At 38.8% G+C, this 19,072-nt stretch overlaps 1 protein-coding gene across 3 annotated transcripts in view; it reads right to left on the reverse strand.

Moving 5' to 3' along the window:
• TTC27 (tetratricopeptide repeat domain 27) overlaps positions 1-19,072 on the reverse strand; it is a 184,685-nt gene that overhangs the window by 155,063 nt on the left and 10,550 nt on the right. For all 3 annotated transcript variants that reach the window (XM_079941111.1, XM_079941112.1, XM_079941113.1), the window contains exons 4-5: positions 17,740-17,880; positions 13,005-13,107 (exon numbers count right to left, since the gene is read on the reverse strand). In XM_079941111.1, coding sequence (XP_079797237.1) covers positions 13,005-13,107; positions 17,740-17,880 — 244 coding nt within the window. The remainder of the gene's footprint in view (positions 1-13,004; positions 13,108-17,739; positions 17,881-19,072) is intronic.

The raw sequence follows: 19,072 nt of genomic DNA on the forward strand, positions 1-19,072 counted from the left end.
GAAGAGAAACAGGTTATCTATCCCAGCACCCTCAGGAGCAGTGGATTAAATCTCAACAATCAACTTGATGTACCCTGCATCTGTGGAATACCTGAATAGACAACAAATCATCCCAAAATGAGGAGGTGGACTTTGGGAACAACGATATATATATTTTTTTCCTTTTTCTCTTTTTGTGAGTGTGTATGTGTACACTTCTGTGTGTGACTTTTTCTGTATAGCTTTGCTTTTACCATTTGTCCAGGGTTCTCTCTGTCTGTTTTGGTTTATTTTAGTATAGCTTTTAGCACTTGTTATCATTGGTTGATTTTTTTTTGGTTTGGTTGCTCTCTTCCTTCTTTATTACATTTTAATATTTTAATTTTTAATAATTATTTTTTATTTTAATAACTTTACTGTATTTTTTTTCTTTCTTTTTTTCTCCCTTTTATTCTGAGCCATGTGGATGACAGGGTCTTAGTGCTCCAACCGGGTGTCAGGTCCATGCTTCTGAGGTGGGAGAGCCGAGTTCAGGACACTGGTCCACCAGAGAGCTCCCAGCTCCATGTAATATCCAACGGCAAAAATCTCCCGGAGATCTCCATGTCAATGCCAACACCCAGCTCCACTCAACAACCAGCAAGCTACAGTGCTGGACACCCTATGCCAAACAACTAGCAACACAGGAACACAAGCCCAACCACTAGCAGAGAGGCTCCCTAAAATCATAATAAGGTCACAGACAACCCAGCGGACACACCAACGGACATGGTCCTGCCCACCAAAAAGACAAGATCCAGCCACATCCACCAGAACACAGGCACAAGTCCCCTCCACCAGGAAGCCCTACACAACCCACTGAACCAACCTTAGCCACTGGGGACAGACACCAAAAACAACGGGAACTACAAACCCGCATCTTGTGAAAAGGAGACCCCAAACACAGTAAGTTAAGCAAAATGAGAAGACAGAGAAACACACAGCAGATAAAGGAGCAAGGTAAAAACCCACCAGACCAAATAAATGAAGAGGAAATAGGCAGTCTACCTGAAAAAGAATTCAGAGTAATGATAGTAAAGATCATCTAAAATCTTGGAAACAGAATGAAGAAAATACAGAAACGTTTAACAATGACCTAGAAGAACTAAAGCGCAAACAAACAATGATGAACAGCACAATCAATGAAATTAAAAATTCTCTAGAAGGAATCAACAGCAGAATAACTGAGGCAGAAAAACGGGTAAGTGACCTGGAAGATAAAATAGTGGAAATAACAACTGCAGAGCAGAATAAAGAAAAAAGAATGAAAAGAATTGAGGACAGTCTCAGAGACCTCTGGGACAACATTAAACGCACCAACATTCGAATTATAGGGGTCCCAGAAGAAGAAGAGAAAAAGAAGGGACCGAGAAAATATTTGAAGAGATTATAGTTGAAAACTTCCCTAATATGGGAAAGGAAATAGTTGATCAAGTCCAGGAAGCACAGAGAGTCCCATACAGGATTAATCTAAGGAGAAACACGCCAAGGCACATATTAATCAAACTATCAAAAATTAAATACAAACAAAAAATATTAAAAAGCAGCAAGGGAAAAACAGTACAAGGGAATCCCCATAAGGTTAATAGCTGATCTTTCAGCAGAAACTCTGCAAGCCAGAAGGGAGTGGCAGGACATATTTAAAGTGATGAAAGGGAAGAAACTACAACCAAGATTACTCTACCCAGCAAGGATCTCATTCAGATTCGACGGACAAAATTGAAACCTTTACAGACAAGCAAAAGCTAAGAGAATTCAGCACCACCAAACCAGCTTTACAACAAATGCTAAAGGAACTACTCTAGGCAGGACACACAAGAGAAGGAAAAGACCTACGATAACAAACCCCAAACAATTAAGAATACAGTAATAGGAACATACATATCGAAAATTACCTAAAATGTAAATGGATTAAATGCACCAACCAAAAGGCACAGACTGGCTGAATGGATACAAAAACAAGACCGCATATATGCTGTCTACAAGAGACCAACGTCAGACCTAGGGACACATACAGACTGAAAGTGAGGGGATGGAAAAAGATATTCCATGCAAATGGAAATCAAAAGAAAGCTGGAGTAGCAATTCTCATATCAGACAAAATACACTTTAAAATAAAGATTATTACAAGAGACAAAGAAGGACACTACATAATGATCAAGAGATCAATCCAAGAAGAAGATATAACAATTGTAAATATTTATGCACCCAACAGAGGAGACCCGCAACACATAAGGCAAATGCTAACAGCCATAGAAGGGGAAACTGACAGTAACACAATCATAGTAGGGGACTTTAACACCCCACTTTCACCAATGGACATATCATCCAAAATGAAAATAAATAAGGAAACACAAGCTTTCAATGATACATTAAACAAGATGGACTTCACTGATATTTATAAGACGTTCCATCCAAAAACAACAGAATACACTTTCTTCTCAAGTGCGCGTGGAACATTCTCCAGGGCAGATCATATCTTGGGTCACAAATAAAGCCTTGGTATATTTAAGAAAACTGAAATCATATCAAGTATCTTTTCCAACCACAAAAAAGAGACTAGATATCAATTACAGGAAAAAATCTGTAGAAACTACAAACACATGGAGGCTAAACAATACACTACTTAACAACCAAGAGATCACTGAAGAAATCAAAGAGGAAATCAAAAAATACCTAGAAACAATTTACAATGAAAACACAATGACCCAAAACCTATGGGATGCAGCAAAAGCAGTTCTAAGAGGGAAGTTTAGAGCACTACAGTCCCACCTCAAGAAACAAGAAACACCTCAAAAAAACAATCTAAGCTTACACCTACAGCAATTAAAGAAATAAGAACAAAAAACCCCAGAGTTAGCAGAAGGAAAGAAATCAAAAGATCAGACCAGAAATAAATGAAAAAGAAATGAAGAAAACAATAGCAAGATCAAAAAAATTAAAAGTTGCTTCTTTGAGAAGATAAAAAAAATTGATAAAGCACTGGCCAGACTCATCAAGAAAAAAAGGGAGAAGACTCAAATAAGAAGAATTAGAAATGAAAAAGGAGAAGTAACAACTGACACTGCAGAAATACAAAGGATCATGAGAGATTGCTACAAGCAATTATATGCCAATGAAATGGACAACCTGGAAGAAATGGACAGGGCCTTAGAAAAGCACAACCTTCTGAGACTGAACAAGGAAGAAATAGAAAATATAAACAGACCAATCACAAGCACTGAAATTGAGACTGTGATTAAAAATCTTCCAACAAACGTAAGCCCAGGACCAGATGGCTTCACAGGTGAATTCTATCAAACACTTAGAGAAGAGCTAACACCTATCCTTCTCAAACTCTTCCAAAATATAGCAGAGGGAGGAACACTCCCAAACTCATTCTACGAGACCACCATCCCCGATGCCAAAACCAGACAAAGATGTCACAAAGAAAGAAAACTACACGCCAATATCACTGATGACCACAGATGCAAAAATCCTTAACAAAATACTAGCAAACAGGGCTTCCACAGTGGCGCAGTGGTTCAGAGTCTGCCTACTGATGCAGGGGACACAGGTTCATACCCTGGTAAGGACGGATCCCACATGCCACGGAGCGGCTGGGCCCGAGCCATGGCCGCTGAGCCTGTGCATCCGGAGCCTGTGCTCCGCGGCAGGAGAGGCCGCAGCAGTGGGAGGCCCGCATACTGCAAAAAAATAATAATAATGATACTAGCAAACAGAATCCAGCAGCACATTAAAAGGATCATACAACATGATCAAGTGGGGCTTATCCCACGAATGCAAGGATTCTTCAATATATGCAAATCAATGTGATACACCATATTAACAAACTGAAGGATAAAACCATATGATCATCTCAATAGATGCAGAAAAAGCTTTTGACAAAATTCAACACCCATTTATGATAAAAACCCTCCAGAAAGTAGGCCTAGAGGGAACTTAACTCAACATAATAAAGGCCATTTATGACAAACCCACAGCCAACATCATGCTCAACTGTGAAAAACTGAAACCATTTCCACTCAGATCAGGAACAAGACAAGGTTGCCCACTCTCACCACTATTATTCAACATTGTTTTAGAAGTTTTAGCCACAGCAATCAGAGAAGAAAAAGAAATAAAGTGAATCCAAATCGGAAAACAAGTAAAGCTGCCACTGTCTGCAAACGACATGATAGTATACATAGAGAATCCTAAAGATGCTACCAGAAAACTACTAGAGCTAATCAATGAATTTGGTAAGTAGGATACAAAATTAATGCACAGAAATCTCTTGCATTCCTATACACTAATGATGAAAAATCTGAAAGAGAAATTAAGGAAACACTCCCATTTACCACTGTAACAAGAAGAATAAAACACCTAGGAATAAACCTACCTAAGGAGACAAAAAACCTGTATGCAGAAAACTTTAACACAATGATGAAAGAAATTAAAGATGATAGAAACAGATGGAGAGAAGTACCATGTTCTTGGATTGGAAGAATCAACATTGTGAAAATGAGTATACTACCCAAAGCAATCTAGATTCAATGCAATTCCTATCAAACTACCACTGGCATTTTCCACAGAACTAGAACAAAAAATTGCACAATTTTTATGGAAACACAAAAGACCCCGAATAGCCAAAGCAATCTTCTGAAAGAAAAAAGGAGCTGGAGGCATCAGGCTCCCTGACTTCAGACTATAGTACAAAGCTATGGTAATCAAGACAGTATGGTACAAAAACAGAAATACAGATCAATGCAACAGGAAAGCCCAGAGATAAACCCATGTACGTATGGTCACCTTATTTTTGATAAAGGAGGCAAGAATACACAATATAGAAAAGACAGCCTCTTCAATAAGTGGTGCTGGGAAAACTGGACAGCTACATGTAAAAGAATGAAATTAGAACACTCGCTAACACCATACACAAAACTAAACTCACAATGGATGAAAACCTAAATGTAAGGACAGTCACTATAAAACTCTTAGAGGAAAGCATAGGCAGAGCACTCTGACATAAATCACAGCAAGATCCTTTTTGACCCAGCTCCTAGAGAAATGGAAATAAAAATAAACAAATGGGACCTAATGAAACTTAAAAGGTTTTGCACAGCCAAGGAAATCATAAACAAGACGAAAAGACAACCCTCAGAATGGGAGAAAATATTTGCAAATGAAGCAACTGACAAAGGAATAATCTCCAAAATTTACAAGCAGCGCATGCAGCTCAATATCAAAAGACAAACAACCCAATCGAAAAATGGGCAGAAGACCTACATAGACATTTCTCCAAAGAAGATATACAGATTGCCAACAAACCCATGAAAGAATGCTCAACATCACTAATTATTAGAGAAATGCAAATCAAAACTACAATGAGGTATCACCTCACACCAGTCAGAATGGCCACCATCAAAATACCTACAAACAGGGCTTCCCTGGTGGTGCAGTGGTTGAGAGTCCGCCTGCCGATGCAGGGGACACGGGTTCGTGCCCCGGCCCGGGAAGATCCCACATGCCGCGGAACGGCTGGGCCCGTGAGCCATGGCTGCTGAGCCTGCGCGTCCGGAGCCTGTGTTCCGCAACGGGAGAGGCCACAACAGTTAGGCCCCCGTATCGAAAAAAAAAAAAAAAAAAATACCTACAAACACTAAATGCTGGAGAAGGTGTGGAGAAAAGGAACCCTTTGCACTGTTGGTGGGAATGTAAATTGATACAGCCACTATGGAGAAAGGTGTGGAGGTTCCTTAAACAACTAAAAATAGAACCAGCATATGACCCAGCAATCCCACTACTGGGCATATACCCTGAGAGAACCATAATTCAAAAAGAGTCATGTACCACAATATTCATTGCAGCTCTATTTACAATAGCCAGGACATGAAAGCAACCTAAGTGTCCATCGACAGATGAATGGATAAAGAAGATGTGGCACATATATACAATGGAATATTACTCAGCCATAAAAAGAAAGGAAATTGAGTTATTTGTAGTGAGGTGGATGGACCTAGAGTCTGTCATACAGAGTGAAGTAAGTCAGAAAGAGAAAAACAAATACCGTATGCTAACACATATATATGGAATCTAAAGAAAACAAAAAATGGTTATGAAGAACCTAGGGGAAGGATGGGAATAAAGACACAGTCCTACTAGGGAATGGACTTGAGGACACAGGGGAGGAGGGGGAAGGGTAAGCTGAGAGAAAGTGAGAGAGTGGCATGGACATATATACACTACCAAATGTAAAACCGATAGCTAGTGGGAAGCAGCCGCATAGCACAGGGAGATCAGCTCGGTGCTTTGTGACAACCTAGAGGGGTGGGATAGGGAGGGTGGGAGGGACGGAGACGCAAGAGGGAAGAGATATGGGGATATATGTATATGTATAGCTGATTCACTTTGTTATAAAGCAGAAACTAACACACCATTGTAAAGCAATTATACTCCAATAAAGATGTTTTTAAAAAAAAAAACTGATTAGAACCAAATGGGCCCAAGATGGCGTACAAGTCAACTTCCACTAGACCTTGAGCCTCAGTATATGCTCACTGTAACACATCAGCAAGCTAAATGACACACCCACAGGGGCCATGACAGTTCCAAGACAGACCATAAGGATCACAAAGTAGGCAGTGCCCAATTCCTGGAAATCCCCACCCCTTCCCAAAATAGCTGGAATACTCCTTCCACTCATTAGCCTATGAAATTACCCACCCCTGTAAAAACTCACAACCCCATACCCTGGTACCACTCTCGCCTTCTGAGATGGCCCACACTCTGTCTGTGGAGTGTGTTTCCCTCTAAATAAATCCACTTCTTACCTATCACTTTGTCTCTCACTGAATTCTTTCTGCAATGAGACATCAAGAACCTGAGCTTCATTAAGTCCTGAAACCAAGTGTGTGATCTCAGTTGGAGGTATCACCTGTCCGTTTTGTCCCGGTTCGAGTGCCAGCCACCTGGGTTCGAGTTCCCAATCAGGGTTTTGGCTGGGTTCAAGTCCCGGCTGCGTGGGTTCAAGTCCCAATCTGAGGTGCACGGTTTCACTTGCATTTTATTCCCTAACCCACTGAGTTCACTGATATCCCTAGCAACTACCACAGTGACTGGAACTCAGCATTCCAAAAAAATTTTTTTAATTAAATATCAAGTTGGGCAGGAAACAGAAAGTCAAAAATAAAACTGGGAATGATTAAAGATTTTCCTAATTTAAAAATGACATGATGAAATTGGTATTTAAAAAAAAAATCCAGTACTGATGTACAGGCAGAAGAAAGGAAGGCCAAGAAGGAGCCTACAAGTCAGGTGCAACCCTTCAGACACAAAGTGATGGTGATAACAGCCTTAAGGAACTGCAAGGCTGGTCACACAGAACGAAGGATAGACCTACCCTGAAATTCTGTTGCTCAACAGGAGCACCGGCCAATGAAAGTTTCTGTAATGATGTAAATACTCCACAGCTGCACTGTCCAAAATGGTAGCCATTTACCACAGGTGGCTTCTGAGCACTTGAAATGGGGCTAGAGAAACTGAATTCTTTATTTCATTTCTTTTATTTTAATTAGCCACATGCGGCTAGTGCCTACTGTGTTGGACAGCACGGCTCTAGCTAGCTAGCAAGTGAAAGACTAGCAGGTTTTTTTATTTACTAAAAGGCACTTTGTAGCAATTACAGATCCCAACAATGGAATGAGCTCCTTCTCAAGGTCATCTCAGAAAGCCCAATGAAAAAGGAAATAACTTTTTTTTTTTTTTTTTTTTTTTTTTGCAGTACGCAGGCCTCTCACTGTTGCAGCCTCTCCCGTTGCAGAGCACAGGCTCCGGACGCGCAGGCTCAGCGGCCATGGCTCACGGGCCCAGCTGCTCTGCGGCATGTGGGATCTTCCTGGACTGGGGCACGAACCCGTGTCCCCTGCATCGGCAGGCGGACTCTCAACCACTGCGCAACCAGGGAAGCCCGGAAATAACATTTTTGGACACAATCTTCCAACAGATCCCAGCATTAGGATGGGTGGGAAGCTGGCCTGCAAAGAATCACATTATTTTACACCTAGTAAGGACTTAAAGACCATTTTTACGCGGAAGAAAACTCTTGGTTTGGAAGTCAGACGAGCTCCCTGAAGCACACAGCATGTCAGTGACAGAACAGAAACTGAAAGTCAGATCTTAAAACTCTAGGTTCTGTTAATTATCTTGATTGTGATAATTTCACAAGTATATACATATGTAAAATATCACCAACTGTACACCTTAAATTTGAGTCTTACTGTAGGTTAATTATACTTCAAAAACATTGCAAAAACAAAAGCACACAAATCCACTGCTACACGTTCCTATAGCAAGTCTTCAGTTCTATCTCATAGAGTTGTTGCAAGGAATAAGGTAGTTAACATATTTAAAGACTTAGAACAGTACTTGGTGTGGAGTAAGAACTACTGAAATGTAAACTGCATTATTATTATTAGATGTTAGAATTCTGCCCTACTGACCAGTTTGGAGAAAAGTAATGGAAAGAAGAGTAAACAGATTTGGAGTCAGAAACTCCAGATCATAGTTCTGGTTCTTGGAGAATCTCTGAGTCTCAATTCTTTGTAAAATGAGTTAGCTGGACAAGATAATCTCTAAAGGGCCTTTCCAAACTAAAGATTTCAGACATGGGCTAGGATAAGAGTTGTAGGAATGGAAAAGAAGGATGGATATGAAACTCTTAGGGATGAACTGATAAGATTTAAGAACTGGCTAGATACGAAGAATGATGGAAAACAATGAGTCAACCGTGAACACAAAGTTTTAAGCTTTGGATAACTCAAGTTTAAATAGAAAGAGGAGCATGTTGACCCAACAGACATATATTTACTATTTTAATAAATCAGTAGGTTCTCCATGGAAATGAATATTCATGACCTTCTGGATCAAAATGTCAACCAGCATATATTTAATATATTTAGCATATATTTAAAATGTATGCTAAAACCAAAATCTCTTCTCATGAGATTATTGAAAGCTATGTTAAAATGAAATCCCTATGGATTCATATGGATAATTATAATTAGATAATTATACTTAGTACATTTAAAGACATCCATCCCAAAGTATCAAATTTATCTTTAAAAATCGATACATTCATCAGTCATCAAGAAACTAATCTCTTGACGAACTCTTTCTATGTGGAAACAATCTAAGCCTAGAGTCACAGAGCTGCCTGTAAATGTTACCGTGGAATCTCGGACAAAGCATTTTAGCCTGTTTTCTCTTAGACATAAGCTCATCTTCAAATACCTAAACCTCAATATTACATCTCATGCACTATACGGAACACGTTTTCAGTATCAGATCCCACGATAAATGATTGTGTGCCCTTAAGCAGCCTTCAGAGAATCACGGTTTCATCAGTATGACATCCAAAGAGGATCTCAGAGTGCGCTGAGGATGAGACTTTTCAAGATTCTAACTCACTCCTTTCAGAGATGTGATCAGTCCAGCAAAGTTATGCTGACATTCTGATCGGTTATATTCCACTACATTGTACTGATGCAACATTCCTGGACAAAAATATAAAGATCGCAGTTGCTTATGTTTCATAGACTGAAGCAAAAAAAAAATCTTGCCAACTTTTTGATGATCCTTCAAGGGCAACATTTCAAATATAATATTCTTCTCTGGACACTGAACAATATTTCAGTTATAACTGACTGTTGGGTCAACATTTGGGTTAAATCCCAGAACATTTTTTTAAATAAAACTGTTTATGAAATGTTGCAGTTTAAGACTATGTGCACACTTAGACATAGCCAAAATGGACCAATTTACAAGAAGATAAAATAAAAAAATGTCGTTGATTAGCCTAGAACAGCAACATAAAAAATTCTTAGTTGCAAGGCAAAGCAAATGATATGCTAAAATATACTGCAGGAAAGAACTGAGACCACTTGGGGAATGAGTCACTTAGAGTCATATCTTCCAGATATCTTAGTTAACACTTTCTGTTGAGGACCTAATTTTACCTCTTAGAATTCTCTCTAAGAAGAGGATGGTTCCTATCATTCATATGGTTCCTACCTTTGAAAATGGTACATAAAAAAGGTATTTTTTTTCTTTTCTTAATAATTAAGGGTCATCATTAAGAACATTAGTCACTGAGATGTGGTAAAGATGTAGACATAAATGCAGATTTATATATATTATATGGGATAAAGGGAAGAGATGGAGCTTTCCCTCTGGCAACTGCATCAAACTTGATTTCCTTTACAAAAAGAGAAATAAAAACTCCCAGTGACACCTTGTTTTTTTGTTCATTTACCGATTTTCCATAAAAGTATAATGAAGCATACGAAACTGTATAATATGCTACACAGTATAATGTAATAACCTTTTACAAAATTAAATAGTGGGCTGAATCCTGATGCCATCTTCTTCCAAACGCTTTCACTATCCTCAGGAAAAATCAACTTTTTTCCCCATTAATATCAGTAAAGTTCAACTCAGCTCTGACTTTCAAAACTTTACCAGTTTTGTGAGCCCCCATTCCTCTGTTTCCCTTGCACTGTTTGTTTATGGAATGTATCTCACTTCATTTTAAAAATATGAAATGGCATGAATGCGGGAAGACTTAGTCTATACAGTTTTCATTTTACTAAAAATAGAAAGAGGACAATGACGTCTGCTAAACTGGGCATCAGGTCTTAATTTTCTCCAAGTCCAACTGCATATTTCATTTGCAAGAGAACTCCACACTTAGGCAACACTATAAAGAGAAGATTCAAGATCCCATAGGGTATCTGGATAGGATCAATTTTCTCATAATTTCTATAACATTTCACTTTTTGAAAAACTTCTGTATAGAAGTAAACTCAGATAAAAACTGCTATCAAGATGGAAGACAAATAGAGGGAGTTCTGCAACTTCTCCCCTGAAAAGTGAATGTAGAAAAGGCTCAATAAATGTTAGCTATCACTATTCAACAAATATGCATTAAATATTTATTATTTTCTAGGCATTAAGCAGAAACAAGAAAAAAATCAGCCCTCAAGGGCTTCCCTGGTGGCGAAGTGGTTGAGAGTCTGCCTGCCGATGCAGGGGACACGGGTTCGTGCCCTGGTCTGGGAAGATCCCTCATGCCGCGGAGCGGCTGAGCCCGTGAGCCATGGCCACTGAGCCTGCGTGTCCGGAGCCTGTGCTCCACAACGGGAGAGGCCACAGCAGTGAGAGGCCCGCGTACCGCAAAAAGAAAAAAAAAAAAAAAAAAAAACTTATTATAAAAAAAAATCAGCCCTCAAGTTGCTCACAACTTACAGAGAGTTGCTTACAGTCTTAACAAAAATATAGATGGTTCAGCAGCCTAAATTTGCTCATAAAAACCTTTTGTAATCCAAAAGCATTAAACCAAAGACTTTTACAGGAAAAAGAAATACTGTTTTTCAGTTCTGTTGCTTCATTGCATCATTGTACATGTAGTGAAATGTCATTGTATAGAAAAGTAAACTGCTTACATTTAATAAAACAATCTGCTAACATGTCAGGTTTAAATCTCATGGCAGAACAAATATTGTTTTATATATACAAAGTTTAAGCTCAGAATAACTTTTTTTACATGTACAAGTCTGATCTAACATACCCTTGCTTGTTCCACACTCTTACATAACATAAAATCCTGAACAAATATAAACTAAGTCCAGGTATATAAATAACAATTATACTGACTGAATAATATTTACCTGACATTCTCATTTTGAATCACATATAGATGTTCATTTTATCTAAGATTAGCATATGTGTATGTATTTCTGTCTTAGAACAAAATTGAGAAACTAGTTTCTAGCTTAGTAGTATGTGTTACCGCACAAACTAATGTCCTCTCTAGTGCATTGTGACCTAGCCTGTTACTATACAGATGCACCTTTAAAGGAACCAGACTCCAGAAAGGTACAGCAGCATCTTGCAATTACATATGCCCACACCCACAAGAGCTGTCTTACGCCTTCACGAATGTGCCGCCTCAATCAAGAGCAGATCACTGCTTCTCCACGCAGAGTGATACTAACCACCACCCCCAACACACATACGCACCCACATACATAATGACTTCATACTCTTGTGATGTGAGAGGAGTAAGGGCTCTGGAATCAGGCACACTTAATGTCAAATCCCTTCTCTGAAACTCAGAAGTTCATTTCTGAACACAAGTTTACTTGTGTTCTGTATTCCTTCACTACAAGAGAATTTGTTTTTGTTTGGCAACTTTTGTTAGGAATAATTGTTCCAAAATCCCAGGGAAATCAAGGGTCAAGGTACCCAAGATTTTCCCCCTTCCTCAAAATGTTTTCCTAAAAGACACATGAGGCATCTGCAACAAAGGCATTTACAGGGGTGTGTGGTTTATGATCATTTACTTAATTTTATATTTATATCTAGGCACATTTCTATAGGTACATTATGTACTACAATAAAAAACAATAAAGCAAAATGCAAAAATGCCTCTCTACCCACTGTCATCCTCAGTAAAATGTATTTTCTACAAAATGTTTAAAAAAAAGAAAACCTGAATCCTTTCTTCATGTACTCAGTAGGATATAGGATAAATAATTTCCTGTTCTGCATGCAATTTGGTACAATTTACTCCAGTTCAAATTAGTTAAAGATTTTTTTAAATAAAGGGAGTTTACATTTGTTTCTAATGAGGCTTCTTACATTAAAGAACCGAGAAAATATTTAAATACCTTTAGGCAGTTTGTGATAAAATCATGGTGAGCTACATAGAATAAATCACTCTTTTTAAGTAGGTAATATAAATAATAGTGATTGCCTTTTTAAAAATTCAAAGACAAAGAAGAAATCCTATAATCTGACATCCTAATAATTTGTGATACTCCACATCCAGAAAGAATGGAACACAAAAAGTTACCATCTGCTGTCAAACAACAGACGAAAGAGGAATGTCTCAGCCAAGAAAACAGAATGGAGCTACATGCTCATAGCAAACAACAGCTGCGACATACCTTGATCAATACAGTCTTCAGCGAGAGCAAAGAGCTGAGGTGAGCGTTCCTCAAGCAACTGCTGGTGAATATTCACACATCTCAAAGTCCACCATGGCAAGCTCTAGAAAAAGGAAACACCAACGTGTTTACGTTGAATTAAAAGGACCCTTAGGAAAAAAATTTCACATTAATTCAAATCAATTTTAGAATTTTTTTACATTTGTGAGATTAAATTTACCCTTCAATAAGCTGCTATGTCTTCAGTAATAATACCAAATCCACTGCCATGTCTTCCACGAGAATAACATCTCTCCTCCATTCTCTCAAAGCCTGTATTTGTAGCCAGTTGGGCTTCCTTTAAAATGCCTACTGTAATCGTGCTGCTCTGCCGTGACAGTCTACCAGCACCAGAATCCAATACCAACAATCCTAGGAGGCCTCCCCCAAGAACCTCCTATGGGTGATTTTCTTCCCTCATCTCAACTTCCAGCACAGTGTTTGCACCTCTCTTTGCAGACACACTCCACCGTATTCGTGTATGTCATCCTAGCTTTCAATGCTGTCTGCCATCTAGCCAACAAGATGAGGAATCATGTCTTACTCATCTCTGTATCCTCCTTGAAGCAACGTATGCTATGCAAACTACAAGGTAAGATATACCCTGGGTTCAGATATTCCCCAAACTGGGAAGATCTCTTCCACACCCTCTGCCATGAAGGCTTCTCCCACTAGTAGGGCACACACTGGTCTCTCACTTCTCTAAACTTCCACACTGTGCTTAGAAGTTAGCACCACACTGCAGAGCTCTTGTTTTTCAAGTGTGTAAATACCTGGTCCATATATTTTGGAGGGTAGAAACTGCATTTTATACATTGTCTTGACTAATGCACAGGCTGAGAACACAGTAGCTTTTTCTCAGTTCTCTGATGTTTACTCTTACTTTTCAACACATCCTTATTAAACAACAACAACAAACAACAACAAGCCAATACAGAAGCATACGCAGTGAAGATGAAAGTCTCTCTTCTGCTGCCTCAGCGTCATTCTCCTCCCCCAGAAAAATCCATGACAAAGGTTTATATTCTTCTAGATCTTCTGCTATGCATGTGTGTGTGTGTGGGCGCACACATGCAAGTAGTAAGTATTAAATATTTTTGATAGGCTCATTAAATTACCAAGTATGATCATGCATTGAATCATCTAACATAATTACAACTATGTTACTCTAAATTATATTGCACAAAGGAGTGAAAAATTAATTTTCCTTTTTTTTTTAAAGCAATACCTACTAATAGGAGATCAAGCTTAATTACCAAAAGCATTTTCTTTTTTACTTGAACTTAATTTCTTCATTTGATTAAGGGGTAAAACTGCTTGCTCCCCTTCTAAACTACACACAAATGCTACAACAATCAAAAAATCACAAATGAATTGACCCTCTGACAAAATCTTTTCTAATTATTAACGCTGTTCCCTCAGTCCATCTAAGGAGAGGAAAGGTACAATTATCTAATAAAGTTTCACATCATTTTTAATTTAATTCCCTGAGGTGCTGTCTCATTTTCATTCTTTTCCTATCACTAGGCTGATGAAGTCAGTCTATATTTCAATTATCTGTCCCTTATCTGCTGTCAGCAATAAGTGAGTCAGGTCTGGCAGCAGTCTTTCCTTTTCTGGACATGGGAATTTAGATAGATCCAGTCAAAGAGACTGCCTTTTTAAGAAAACATACAACATAAGATGCTCAACTCTTAAAATCAGATCTATAAACTAACTCTTAACCCAAAATCTTCAGATGGGAGAAGGGGGAGTGTGAAACAAAGAAAGAAAGCATAGCCTATTTTTCTACTAGAAAATGTAAGTGCCTTTTTCTATCTGTCAGGAATCACTTAATAGACAATTTGAGGCATTAATAAAAAAGAAAACTAGAAGCCTTGCTTTAGATAGTTCCTAGATCCTGTCTCCTGATTATCGCACTTACTACAGAATATTCTGATTGACAAGTCACACTAGTCAATAACCTCCTAGAAGGCAGAGAGCATGAGTGTACTCAAAAGAAACCCAATAAATGTTTGCCAACTTAGTCCATTTTATAAATAAGAAAACTGATATTCAGAGAAATTCACTGGCCTAAGGCCACACGGTTGTTAAGTGGCTGAGCCAGACAAACTCTGGTCTGATTCCAAAGCCAAAATTCTTTTTACTCAACATTCACATATTACTAACACTAGTCTATCCACTTCACAGACTAGGGGGTGGGGGAAAATCATCTTCTTTTATAGTTCCACAAAAATAAAATCATAATAACCTGATATGTTCTTAAGATCCAGCCATTTCAAAATTAATTTAAAAGGTTAAGATTAACTTGGATAAGCATGTCATGCTTCTTTATCATTTTATCTTCATTTCTCAAAGAAATCATTTTAACATCATCGTTTACAGAATAATATATCAAAGACCCAAAGGAAAGAAAACTATAACATTTCAACTGAAAGGCAAGGTTTCAGCACAGAATGATCTTTGCATGGAGATGTACAAGAAAATAGGGTTTTGAAACAGAAGTCAAAAGCTGTTTAGCATCTGCCAAGAAACTCAGGTAACTTATGTCTCCAATCCTATGACATCTGCAACCAGCAGTTCACATATTTACTTGTTCTCCTAAGCTGTTGATACTATACGTATCTTTTTACAAATGATGCTTAAAGAAGGTACTTGCTGATGAAAGTTTTCCACCAAGAAAACTGTATCACTAACTCATTGACCATTAGTTTCACTAGAAAGAAAATAATGCCATTTAGCAACCTCATGCTTTGATGATACTTCCTTTAGGGCCAAGTACTAGTCAGTCTATAAGATCATTTAACTCAGATCAACTTGGGAAAACATTTTTTTATTCAAGCTAACATCACTAAACAAAAAAATCAAAGATAAGGTCTTATATCTGCTAGGATATGTTGAAACCCATCTATTAAAAACACTTCTCTTGGGCTTCCCTAGTGGTGCAGTGGTTGAGAGTCTGCCTGTCAATGCAGGGGACACGGGTTCGTGCCCTGGTCTGGGAAGATCCCACATGCCGCAGAGCGGCTGGGCCCGTGAGCCATGGCCGCTGAGCCTGTGCTCCGCAACGGGAGAGGCCGCAACAGTGAGAGGCCCGCGTACAGCAAAAAAAAAAAAAAAACAAAAAAAAACCTTTCTGGTACAACTGATTCCAAATCATCTGTCCTCATGAGAGCTGCTGAAAGAGGCATGATTCCCTTCTTACCTCCTCTTTGTCACAACTTAAATGCTTAGGAAAGTAAGGCCTTATACAGTACAGACCAAGTCCACATTTCGCCCATAGAAATACTGTGTTTCTTAAACTTTTTCAGCCAACACTTGGAAATTGGGAGATCTCACATAAAATTTAGATTTACTATTTCTGGAAATACAAGCTCTGTATGCCCAAGTTGCAACAATCAGGACAGGAGTCAGGAAGCTACAGCCTATGGACCCAAACCAGCCCACCACCTGTTTTCCTATAGCCTAAAACCAAGACTTGTTCTTACATTTTTAAATCATTGCAAAAAAAAAGAAAGAAAGAAAGAAAGAGAGAAAAATAATATTTTGTGACATGTGAAAAGCATATGAAATGTAAATTTCAGTGTCCATAAATAAAGCTCTATTGGTACACAGTCACACCCATTCACATACATATCATCTACAGCTGCTTTCACACTACAAGGCAGATTGAATAGTTAGGTGCACAGAGTTGAGCAGTTGTGACGGAGCCTGCACACTGCACAGCTGACAACCTCCACTACACCTCAAGGACTTTCTTCGAATCTCTCATGTGGTTTTCGTCACCTCCTATGCGTAACAGCTATCCGTATCAGTGCTTTTCTCACTAATTTATATGTGACCTAAAGAAACCATATAACAGACATTCAACAAATGCTCTACTAAATCCAACCCAAATATGAAACAAGGTAGGATGTGAGCCAAGAAACAGTAATCAAGAAACAGCTTCCCTGGTGGCACAATGGTTAAGAATCCACCTGCCAATGCACGGGACACGGGTTCGAGCCCTGGTCTGGGAAGATCCCACATGCCGTGGAGCAACTAAGCCCATGCGCCACAACTACTGAGCCTGTGCTCTAGAGCTGCGAGCCACAACTACTGAGCCCGCATGCCACAACTGCTGAAGGCCACACACCTAGAGCGCGTGCTCTGCAACAAGAGAAGCCACCGCAATAAGAAGCCTGCTTGCCGCAACTAGAGAAAGCCCGTGTGCAAGCAACAAAGACCCAACGGAGCCAAAAATAAATAAATAAAATAAATAAATTTATTAAAAATTTCTAGGAGCTTTAATAAAAAACAGTAAAAAGTGAAATTAATTTTAAAAAAAAGATCTACTAAAAGTGCTATACTTCTGGCTACTCATTATCCTTACATGAAATTCACAAAAAACTATGAAGGGTGTTTTTAAACCTATTTTTAAGATTCAGAGAATGAACATTTATACACATGCAAATATACACACAACACATATATACAACCCCATTTAAGAGGCTCAACATCTCATTTTATACTAGACGAATCTCATGAGAGGAGACAGTTTTTGCTTATTTTCATCAGATTTTAAAATTAAACACCTAAAGAAGACTTAGAAAACAAATATACCAAGACATTTTCAGCATCACACCTAAAGTTTTATGCTAATCGGCACAAAAGTCACACCTGGGTCTGAATCTCCTGGCTCCTTTTCTTCCCTTACCTGAATAGCTGTCAGCCTATGTCTTACATTCACTAGGGAAATTCGTGCTAATAATAGCAGTATAGGCTTCAAGGTCAGGCTGTAGATTGATTCACCATCTAGAATGAGCAAACTCAGAATGAGTGCATCCAGTCCTTTGACCTGAAAAAAAAAATTTAAGATGATATAATTTAGCAACATATTAATCGTTATATGTCTTACAAGAATACATATTTTCCAGGTAATCAGCTGTGAAACACAGCCACTGATCTATTACACAGCAGTTGGCACTGGACGGAGTCCTAACATTACAACTCCAGCCTGCCCTGACAGCTGCCTGCTTGTACTTTAGAGAACAGGGCAATCAAGAAAATGCTACTATTTTTTTTTTTAATTTGCTTTTCCCAAGTTGCACCCTTTTTTTTCAAAATAAATTTATTTTATTTATTTATTTTTGGCTGCACTGGGTCTTCATTGCTGCGCATGGGCTTTCTCTCGTTGTGGCAAGCAGGGGCTGCTCTTCGTTGCGGTGCATGGGTGCCTTCTCTTGCTGCGGAGCACAGGCTCTAGGCGTGCGGGCTTCAGTAGTTGTGGCACACGGGCTCTAGAGTGCAGGCTCAGTAGTTGTGGCGCTTGGGCTTAGTTGCTCCGTGGCATGTGGGATCTTCCGGGACCAGGGCTCAAGCCCACGTCCCCTGCATTGGCAGGCAGATTCTTAATCACTGCACCACCAGGGAAGCCCAAGAAAATGCTACTATTGAAGAAGCGTCATGACTTTACAGATTTACTTACAACAAAATAGCTTCTCAATAAAAACCATCCCTATGTGAAAGTATTCATATTAAACACCTACATTTCATATATGCTTCACCAGCTGGCTAATGTCATTACAAACCATTGCTGCTCCATAATTACTATAAAGCCAAAAAACAACAAGGTCTTACATATCAAATGCTGAGTAGGCATACAATCATGGACCAATGTGAACTGAGGCTGCCCAAAAGGGATGCCTCTGAAAAATCTACTTCTTACTGAACAGAGATTTTCTACAACAGACCAAGCACCTGTGTTTTTAAAATGTGGACTGAATCATTTTGACAGTCACCACAAAATCGATAGTAGGAACGCTCAATGTTAGGAACGTGGGCTGTAAGTCACAGACACAGGATAGGGTCCTTTTTCTGATTATTAATTTGTGGGCATAGGTAATTTTTTTTTTAACTGAAGCCTCTGTTTCATCAGTTATAAAATAAAATAATAGAACCTAAACCTCACAGGGTTCTTGTAAGGATTAAACAATCCAAGTGATCAGTGTCTGGCTCAATGCTTTGTTGAAACATTCAATAAAGGTAAG

Source organism: Stenella coeruleoalba, assembly GCF_951394435.1.
Source record: "Stenella coeruleoalba genome assembly, chromosome: 13".
In the NCBI taxonomy this organism is placed as follows: Eukaryota; Metazoa; Chordata; class Mammalia; order Artiodactyla; family Delphinidae; genus Stenella; species Stenella coeruleoalba.